Source organism: Phalacrocorax aristotelis, chromosome 2 (genome assembly GCF_949628215.1).
Source record: "Phalacrocorax aristotelis chromosome 2, bGulAri2.1, whole genome shotgun sequence".
Taxonomy (NCBI): domain Eukaryota; kingdom Metazoa; phylum Chordata; class Aves; order Suliformes; family Phalacrocoracidae; genus Phalacrocorax; species Phalacrocorax aristotelis.
The window spans coordinates 168,128,513-168,138,319 of NC_134277.1; the positions used below are offsets into that span (position 1 = coordinate 168,128,513).

At 61.5% G+C, this 9,807-nt stretch overlaps 1 protein-coding gene across 1 annotated transcript in view; it reads left to right on the forward strand.

Annotated features, from left to right (window-relative positions):
* PLEC (plectin) overlaps positions 1-9,472 on the forward strand; it is a 31,468-nt gene extending 21,996 nt beyond the window's left edge. Inside the window, 3 exon segments of the mRNA XM_075086011.1 lie at positions 430-7,463; positions 8,105-8,245; positions 8,603-9,472. Of these exon segments, the coding sequence (XP_074942112.1) occupies positions 430-6,765 (6,336 nt within the window). The 3' untranslated portion in view covers positions 6,766-7,463; positions 8,105-8,245; positions 8,603-9,472.
* Positions 9,473-9,807: the final 335 nt, after the last annotated feature.

A 9,807-nucleotide genomic window follows, 5' to 3' on the forward strand; every position in this document is an offset into this window, starting at 1 on the left:
GGAGCAGGACCTCCCACCTCCTGCTCCCTCCTGCTGCCGGCAGCTCCTGCTATGGAGGGGCGATCCCCACCACCTCTGCCAGCTTTTCGGCCCCATGGCTCATTCTGCCTTACTCCTCTCCATAGACAAGAGCCATCCCCAGCTCCCAGCCTCGGTAGTGGGCAGGGAGTCCCTGACCCCCGCAGAAGAGCTCCTGTCTTTTCCTTGCTTGTTCCGCCCACGTGTTGTTTGCTGTGGCTCCCTAACCCCAGCTCTGCTCCCTTAACTCTTAACCGGCATAGCAGAGTGGTTGGGTGACTCTGCACCCCTACCAGCCCGATAGCAACCCCCTGCCTGTCCTCCCGCCTCTCCCGGCCCTGCTGCCCCACCGGTGCTGCACTCCGGTGCAGTTGGGGCCATCTGACCGTGCTGTCCTCTCTCCCACCCCAGATGCAGGTGGCCCAGCAGGCGCAGCTCCGCCAGGAGACACAGCTCCTCCAGCAGACCTTCCTGACGGAGAAGGACGCCCTGCTGCAGAAGGAGAAGTTCATCGAGGAGGAGAAAGCAAAGCTGGAGAAGCTCTTTAAAGATGAGGTGAACAAAGCCCAGAACCTGAAGGCAGAGCAGGAGCGGCAGCAGAAGGAGATGGAGCAGGAGAAGCAGCAGCTGAAAGCCATGCTGGACGAAGCCAAGAAGCATCAGCAAGAAGCAGAGGCGAACGTCCGGCAGAAGCAGGAGGAGCTGCAGCAGCTGGAGAGACAGCGGCAGCAGCAGGAGAAACTTCTGGAAGAGGAGAACAAGAAGCTCAGGGAGAGGCTCGAGCAGATGCAGGAAGAGTACAAGGCTGCCCTGGCCCAGACACGAGAGATCATGATCCAGACGGACGACCTGCCCGAGGAGACCACGGTTACGATGACGCAGCTGCCGGATATCAAAGCTGTGCCCAACGGCAGAGATGCGGTGGATGGCTTAGCGCAGAACGGGGAGCCGGAGTTTGCGTTTGACGGCATCCGTCAGAAGGTCTCTGCAGAGAAACTGGTTGATGCCGGCATTTTGAGCAAGGACAGCTTAGACAAGTTGGTGAAGGGTGTCGTGAGCGTTGGTGAGCTCTCGCAGAGTGAAGACATCAAGAAGTACCTGCAGGGCAAGAGCAGCATCGCTGGTTTGTTAATCAAACCCACCAATCAAAAGATGAGCATCTATGAAGCCATGAAGAAGAAGCTGCTCAGCCCTGGCACCGCGCTGGTCCTCCTGGAAGCGCAGGCTGCCTCCGGCTTCATAATTGACCCTGTGCGGAACGCGAGGCTCTCGGTGAATGAGGCAGTGAGAGAGGGAGTGATTGGGCCAGAACTGCACAATAAGATGCTGTCTGCTGAACGGGCGGTAACCGGCTACAAGGATCCTTACACGGGCGACAAGATCTCCCTCTTCCAGGCCATGACGAAGGAGCTTATCGTCAGGGAGCACGGCATCCGCCTGCTCGAGGCCCAGATCGCCACCGGCGGCATCATCGACCCCGTGCACAGCCACCGCCTGCCTGTAGAAGCTGCCTACAAGCGCGGCTACTTTGACCAGGAGATGAACCAGATCCTCTCCGACCCCACCGACGACACCAAGGGCTTCTTCGACCCCAACACACAGGAGAACCTCACCTACCTGCAGCTCATGGAGCGGTGTGTGACTGACCCGGACACGGGGCTGTGCCTCCTGCCGCTCACTGACCAGGCGGACAAAGCAAGAGAGCTGGTCTACACCGACAAAGAAGCTAAGGACGTCTTTAAGAAGGCTACGGTGACGGCACCGTTCGGCAAGTTCCAAGGGAAGACGGTGACCATCTGGGAGATCATCAACTCTGAATACTTCACTGAGGACCAAAGGCGGGACCTGATCCAGCAGTACAGGACTGGCAAGATCACGGTGGAGAAGATCATTAAGATCATCATCACGGTTGTGGAGGAAAGCGAGAAAAAGAGCCAGATGTGCTTCGAGGGCCTCCGGGCCCCTGTGCCTGCCGCTGAGCTGCTGGAAAGCAAAATCATCAACAAAGACCTCTACAACCAGCTGCACCAGGGCAAGAAGTCTGTGAAGGACGTGGCGGAGATGGACTCTGTGCGGCAGTACCTGAAGGGCACAGATGCCATTGCTGGCGTCCTAGTGGAGTCGACTGGCCAGAAGCTCACCTTCTACGAGGCCCTGAAGAGAAACCTGCTGAAGCCAGAGATTGCCCTGTCCCTGCTGGAAGCGCAGGCTGCCACCGGCTACATCATTGACCCCGTGAGGAACAAGCTGTTCTCCGTTGACGAGGCGGTGAAGGCCGAGGTGGTGGGGCCGGAGTTTCATGAGAAGCTGCTGTCTGCAGAGAAGGCCGTGACTGGCTACAAGGATCCCTATACGGGACAGACGGTTTCCCTCTTCCAAGCTCTCAAGAAGGGCCTCATCCCCAGCGATACCGGCCTCCGCCTGCTGGACGTCCAGCTCGCCACTGGAGGCATCATCGATCCTGTGAACAGCCACCGGCTCCCGCTCGACGTCGCCTACAAGCGGGGCCACTTCAACCCGGAGGTAAATGAGGCTCTGTCCGAGCTCCAAGATGGTGCCAAGGCTTTCTATTGTCCCAACACCCAAGAGCACCTCACCTATGCCCAGTTGCAGAAGAACTGCCACCGTGACAAGCAGACCGGCTTCCGCCTGCTGCCCCTGTCAGACAAAGCCATCCAGTCGCAGCAGGAGGAGGTCTACACAGACAGCCAGGCGAAGGAGTGCTTCGACAAGGCGACTGTAGAGGTCCCAGTGGGCAGCATGAAGGGCCAGACGATGACTGTCTGGGAGCTGATCCACTCAGAGTACTTCACAGAGGAGCACAGGCGGGAGCTTCTCCGACAGTACAAGACGGGCAAGGTGACCATTGAGAAGATCATCAAGATCGTGATCACCATCATTGAGGAGACAGAGACCAAAAAGCAGGAGAAGCTGACATTCAGCGGTCTCCGGGCACCTGTACCTGCCAGCGAGTTGGTGGAGTCCCGCGTCATCAGCAAAGCCCAGTATGAGCAGCTGAAGGAAGGCAAGAAATCGGTGAAGGACCTCTCCGAGACAGATGCGGTGAGGAGATTCCTGCATGGCAGTGACTGCATTGCTGGTGTCTATGTGGAGGCGACCAAGGAGAAGCTGAACATCTACGAGGCCATGAAGAGGAACCTGCTGAGGCCCAGCACCGCCGTGGTCCTCCTAGAGGCCCAGGCAGCAACCGGGTTCTTGATCGATCCTGTGAAGAACCGGAAACTGTATGTCAATGAGGCCGTGAAGGCTGGTGTCGTCGGGCCTGAACTGCATGAGAAGCTGCTGTCCGCCGAGAAGGCTGTCACTGGGTACAAGGACCCCTACTCGGGCGACACCATCTCCCTCTTCCAGGCCATGAAGAAAGGCCTCATCGTCAGGGAGCATGGCATCCGCCTGCTCGAGGCCCAGATTGCCACCGGCGGCATCATCGACCCCGTGCACAGCCACCGCATCCCCGTGGAGGTGGCCTACCGGCGCGGCTACTTTGACCAGGAGATGAACCAGATCCTCTCCAACCCCACCGACGACACTAAGGGCTTCTTCGACCCCAACACCCACGAGAACCTCACCTACCTGCAGCTGAAGGAGAAGTGCATCGAGGATCCTGAGACGGGCCTGTATCTGCTGCCTCTGCGGGAGCCTGAGAAGCCTACAGTGGTGGAGACCACCAAGGTGTACACAGAGGCAGAGACGCGGAAGGTGTTTGAGGAGACGCAGGTGGACATCCCCGTGGGCAGCAGGGCGGGCTCCTCCATGTCGCTGTGGGAGATCATGCACTCTGACCTGCTGCCTGAGGAGCAGCGGAAGCAGCTCATGGAGGAGTTCCAGTCGGGCCGTGTGTCCAAGGAGCGCATGATCATCATCATCATTGAGATCATCGAGAAGACTGAGATCATCCGGCAGCAGAATCTCACATCCTATGACTACATCCGGCATCGCATCACGGCCGAGGACCTCTACGAGGCCAAGATCATCTCTCTAGACATCTATAACCTGCTGAAGCAGGGCTCCAAAACCTTCCGGGAGCTCCTGGACGTGGAGACCATCTGGAAGTACCTCTATGGATCAGGCTGCGTGGCTGGCATCTACATCCCCTCTTCCAAGCAGAAGCTGAGTATCTACCAGGCGCTGAAGAAGGGGCTGATCAACTCTGAAGTGGCCCGCTCCCTCCTGGAGGCCCAGGCTGCCACCGGTTTCATGATCGACCCCACAAAGAATGAGATGCTGACTGTCGACGAAGCGGTCAGGAAAGGCGTGGTGGGGCCTGAAATCCACGACCGGCTCCTCTCCGCAGAGAGGGCTGTGACTGGTTACAGAGACCCGTACAGCGAACAGAAGATTTCCATCTTCCAGGCCATGAAGAAAGATCTCATTCCCAGCGAAGAGGCCCTCAAGCTCCTGGACGCCCAGATAGCCACCGGTGGCATCATTGACCCACACCTGGGCTTCCATCTGCCCCTGGAGGTGGCCTGCCAGCGGGGCTTCATCAACAAGGACACGTACGACATGCTGTCCGAGCCCAGCGAGGTGCGAAGCTACGTAGACCCCTCCACAGAGGAGAAGCTCAGCTACACGCAGCTCCTGAAGCGGTGCCGGAAGGACGAGAACAGTGGGCTCCTCCTGCTCCCGCTCTGCGACACGAGGAAGCTCACCTTCCGGGGGCTGCGGAAGCAGATCACCGTGGAGGAGCTAGTCCGTTCACAGGTGATGGACGAAGCCACTGCCCAGCGCCTCCAGGAGGGCCTCACCTCCATCGAGGAGGTCTCTAAGAACCTGAAGAAGTTCCTGGAGGGCACCAGCTGCATTGCTGGCGTCTTTGTGGACTCTACGAAGGAGCGGCTGTCCGTGTACCAGGCCATGAAGAAGGGTATCATCAGGCCGGGCACCGCGTTTGAGCTCCTGGAGGCGCAGGCAGCCACGGGGTACGTGATTGACCCCATCAAGGGCCTCAAGCTGACAGTGGAGGAAGCTGTGCGGATGGGCATTGTGGGCCCCGAGTTCAAGGACAAGCTGCTCTCTGCGGAGAGGGCTGTCACCGGCTACCGGGACCCCTACTCCGGAAAGCTCATCTCCCTCTTCCAGGCCATGAAGAAGGGTCTGATCCTGAAGGACCACGGGATCCGCTTGCTCGAGGCCCAGATTGCAACGGGAGGCATAATCGATCCTGAGGAGAGCCACCGCCTCCCAGTGGAGATTGCCTACAAGAGGGGCCTCTTTGACGAGGAGATGAATGAGATCCTGCTGGATCCCAGCGACGACACCAAGGGCTTCTTTGACCCGAACACAGAGGAGAACCTCACCTACCTGCAGCTCATGGAGCGGTGCATCACTGACCCAGAGACCGGCCTCTGCCTCCTGCCCCTGAAGGAGAAGAAGCGGGAGAGGAAGACCTCCTCCAAGTCCTCTGTCCGCAAGCGCAGGGTAGTGATCGTCGACCCGGAGACGGGCAAGGAGATGTCCGTGTACGAAGCCTATCGCAAGGGTCTCATCGACCACCAGACCTACCTGGAGCTGTCGGAGCAGGAGTGCGAGTGGGAGGAGATCACCACTTCATCCTCTGATGGCGTGGTGAAGTCAATGATCATTGACAGGCGCTCGGGGCGCCAGTACGACATCGATGATGCCATCAGCAAGGGCCTGATCGACCAGTCGGCCCTGGACCAGTATCGCTCGGGCACCCTCTCCATCACCGAGTTTGCAGACATGCTCTCCGGCAACATGAGCGGCTTCCGGTCACGCTCGTCCTCCGTGGGATCATCTTCCTCCTACACCGTCAGCCCGGCCCCCACACGAACGCAGATATCCATGTGGAGCGACCCGACCGAGGAGACCGGGCCGGTGGCGGGTATCCTGGACACGGACACTCTGGAGAAGGTGTCCATCACGGAGGCGATGCGTCGCAACCTCGTGGATAACATCACCGGGCAGAGGCTGCTGGAAGCCCAGGCCTGCACCGGCGGCATCATCGACCCCAACACCGGGGATAAGTGCTCCGTCGCCGACGCGGTGAACAAGGGCTTGGTCGACAAAATCATGGTGGACCGCATCAACCTGGCGCAGAAGGCCTTCTACGGCTTCGAGGACCCGCGGACCAAGACGAAAATGTCAGCGGCCCAGGCCCTGAAGAAGGGCTGGCTGTACTACGAGGCCGGGCAGCGCTTCCTGGAGGTGCAGTACCTGACGGGGGGCCTGATCGAGCCCGACGTCGAGGGCCGCGTCTCCTTGGACGAGGCGCTGCAGAAGGGCACCATCGACACGCGCACGGCCCAGAAGCTGCGGGACGTGAACACCTACTCCAAGTATCTCACCTGCCCCAAAACCAAGCTCAAGATCTCCTACAAGGACGCGATGGACCGAAGCATGATTGAGGACGGGACCGGCCTGCGGCTGCTGGAGGCCTCCTCCCAGTCCAGCAAGGGCTACTACAGCCCCTACAACGTCAGCAGCGCCGGCTCCACCTCCGGCTCGCGGTCGGGCTCCCGGACCGGGTCCCGCTCAGGCTCCCGGCGAGGTAGCTTCGATGCCACTGGCTCCGGCTTCTCCATGACCTTCTCTTCCTCCTCCTACTCTTCCTCGAGCTTCGGGCGCAGATACACCGCAGGTCCCCAGGGCGCTGTGGAGGCGGCCGCCCTCGCCCTCGCCTTGTCCCTCCTGAGCAGGAGCTGCGGGCGGGAGGTGAGCGGGGAGCGCCCCAGCCTGCACGGGCCCCCGCTCCACGTGGCCTGAAGCCTGCCGGCCCCTTCCCGAGGAACCCACCGCCTCGCCTGCTCCGCATGTGGCAACGCTGCTGGCTAATCACTAGGGGTTTTTTTTGTTGTTTTTTTTTTTTTGTTTGTTTGTTTTTTAATTTTTAAACTCCATTCTTCTTCCAAAGCAGTGCCTAAAGTTTAACCAAAAAGACTAGACTAATATATTAATATATACGATTGTTCTGACAGTATTTGTATATTAAGAGATGAGAGAGAAAACACACTACCCTCCCAGACCTGCCGCCCTGGGAGCCTGCTGCCATTCCTGCCCTCCGCAGAGCCGATCCCGCCCAGCCACTCGGAAACCGCAAGGCGGAGCCAGAAAACAGGAAAACAGTTTTGTCTTTTTGATCTAACCACTTAGCAACTCTTTTTTGTAATTAACCCTGCCGGCTTCGTCCCCTGCACCCCGAAGGAGGAGACGACCCTGTCCCTGCGGCGCACCGCAGCCCATGTGCCGGCGGGGCGGAGGAGGATATCGCGGGTGCCCCACTGCTCGGCACTGGACAACCAGACACTCTGCACCGGCCCCGGAGCTGTTGCCCGGACCCCTTCCACCCGCCCTCGGCGCAGCGAGGAGGGGGCTCTGTGTCCCGGCTCCCGAGCTGCCCCAGCTCCCCGGCTTGGCCTCCCGGCACATCCCCGCCACCGCACCGCGGCGCCGGTGCCCCGACCGTAAGTGCACGCTGGCGCTTCCCGGTGCTTCCCCGCCGTGCGGAGCGACCTGCCTCCGCTCCGCCGCTTCGCCCGCCGAGGGGCTTCGCTGCGTGTCCACCTCCGCCAGCCCGCCCGCCCGCTGGGACACACCCGCCGCGCTTGGCTCTCCCCCCCCGTGTGGCTCGTGTTGCCGCTAGACGGCGGCCGCGCCTGCTGCCGCCTCTCTGTCTGTCTGTCTGTCTCTCCGTGTATCTGGGAAGTGCTCCGCACAAGGTTGATTTCTTAACACTGACGTGGCTTAATGAATTGACAGGCGTCCGCCAGAGCCCGCGCCCGAGCTCGGCAGAGCCTGCGCTGCCAAAGCCAGCCCGGCTCCGCGCGCGGTTCCTGCGCCCAGACCCCAGCCGCCGCCTGGCCGCGCTCCCCCCACCTCGCCACGGGGGCTCTCCAGACCCTCTTGAGGGGCGCAGAGGCCGCAGGACCCTCCGTGTGCAGGGTGGGCCGTGGGACGCCGCAGCAGCCCGGCGTGCTCTCTCTTGTTAGAGAAAAGGCGGATCTCTCTAAAACCGGACTCCTCTTTCCTTCCTCGTGGTAACTCCTCTCCTCTTGGCTTTCCGCTCCTTCCCTTCACCCGCAATAACCCGCTCTCTCTCTGGCAGACGTCTTTTTCCAGTCCCACCAAAGAAGTCCCCTTGCCACTGGGCGAGTTCCTTAGCTGGGTCTCCGACGTCAGCAAGTCGTGGATGGGCTCGAGGGGAGCCCGGGACGCGGCAGCTCCTCGGCCGTGCTCGCCGGTGCAGGTAACGCCAACCTTTCCAATCTCTCGCGTTGGAGCCGGGGTTCCCCGCCGTCCTGCGGCTCGCCGGGCTGGTGCTGGGGCTTTAGCTGGGTGCCGTGTTCTCCAGGTGGCGACGCCGAGATGTCCAGCGGGCATCGCTTTCCTCCAAGTACAGTTTGGGGTGCAGTCGCCCAGGGTGAAGGGTGCTCCGGCCGCGGCAGGGCCGGCCCCGGCTGGGAGGTGTCGCTCGCCGAGGCAGCGCGGGGGCGAGCAGGCTGTCGCGGGGCGGGCGCACGGCACTGCCAGCTGGGCTCGATGGCTTCATCTCATGGATCAGTCTCCCTGTCTCATCCCATCTTTTCTGTTCGCTTTGTTTTAGTGTGGCTGGATGTCCATCCCAACTCCCCTCACCGCTGCCACGGAGCCCGTACCCCCGTCCTGGGGCAAGTGGGACCACACTTGAGGACATTGGGACATGCTCCCTCTCCCTTTGCACTTGCCAGAGTCCCCGGGCAGGGACCGGGGGCCGCGCTGCCTGGGCACGGGGGCTGCCCTGCGGCACTGGAGCCTCCCAGCTGGCAGCAGGGTGCCCCGGCCCACCCGCTGCCCCTGCCCCCCCGGCAGCACGCAGCCCCCATCCCCTGCCATGCTCCACTGGGACCCCGGGCAGGGGCTGAAGCAATAAGTGACACAGCGGCGGTGGGGCCGCGCCGGCTTGGGCTGTCGGGGCCACAGCGCCCAGCTCAGCCCCCCATGGGTGCCGTAGCCCCTCAGGAGGCACCCGCGCAGTCGCCTGGCCCTCCCCTCGCCCCAAGGTGCACCCCCTCCTCCCCAGGGACGGCCTCCCGGCACGGTGCCACGGCTCACCCACGGATCTCCACAGCACCTCTCCTCCTTCCCGCCTGCTCTCATTTGCCACGTGTAAATCAAGTCATGTTATTCCTTGGCATTCGTTGTTATTATTCTCATTATCCAGTTTTGCTTTTGCATGACATGCTAATGTGGGCGACTCTGTACCATAGCCCAGCCTCGGCCGGGGCTCCGGCTCCCTCGGGGCCCGGCGCTCCCCTGATTTCCCAATCATTTCTCATCAGGGCAGCTGGGGCTGATCGATAATCCAAAAGCATCTCTTTTTTGGGGGCAAAACACTAAAACCTAACTTGTATATACCTTGAAGTGTTTGTAAAACATGCAGTATGGACCCATGGCGCTCCCCAGCGAGGTCAGTAAAAGAGATCCTATGAAACCAGCCGGCAGCTCCGCGTGGTCTGTTCGCCCTCGCTGTTCCCTGCAGGTGGCCGTGCCCCGGCCTCCCCGCTGCGGGAGCGGGCTGGGGGCTCCCGGTCGCCTCCTGCGCCTTCATGCCGCGCCATCCGGGGTGCGTGCCGCCGTGGGTTGTGGTGGAGCGTGCTGGGGCGCTGGGCGCGGAGCGCGGCTGCGGGATTGTCCCCAGAGCTGCTCGTGGGCCCCAGGCCAGCGCCGCTCCCAGCCCCGGGGTTTGCTCTGTGTGGAGGTGAGTGCTGGTGCAGCGGGGCCGGGGTCTCTCCCGCCCCGGGAGACTGCAGCCCCCCGCCGGTGGGTCCC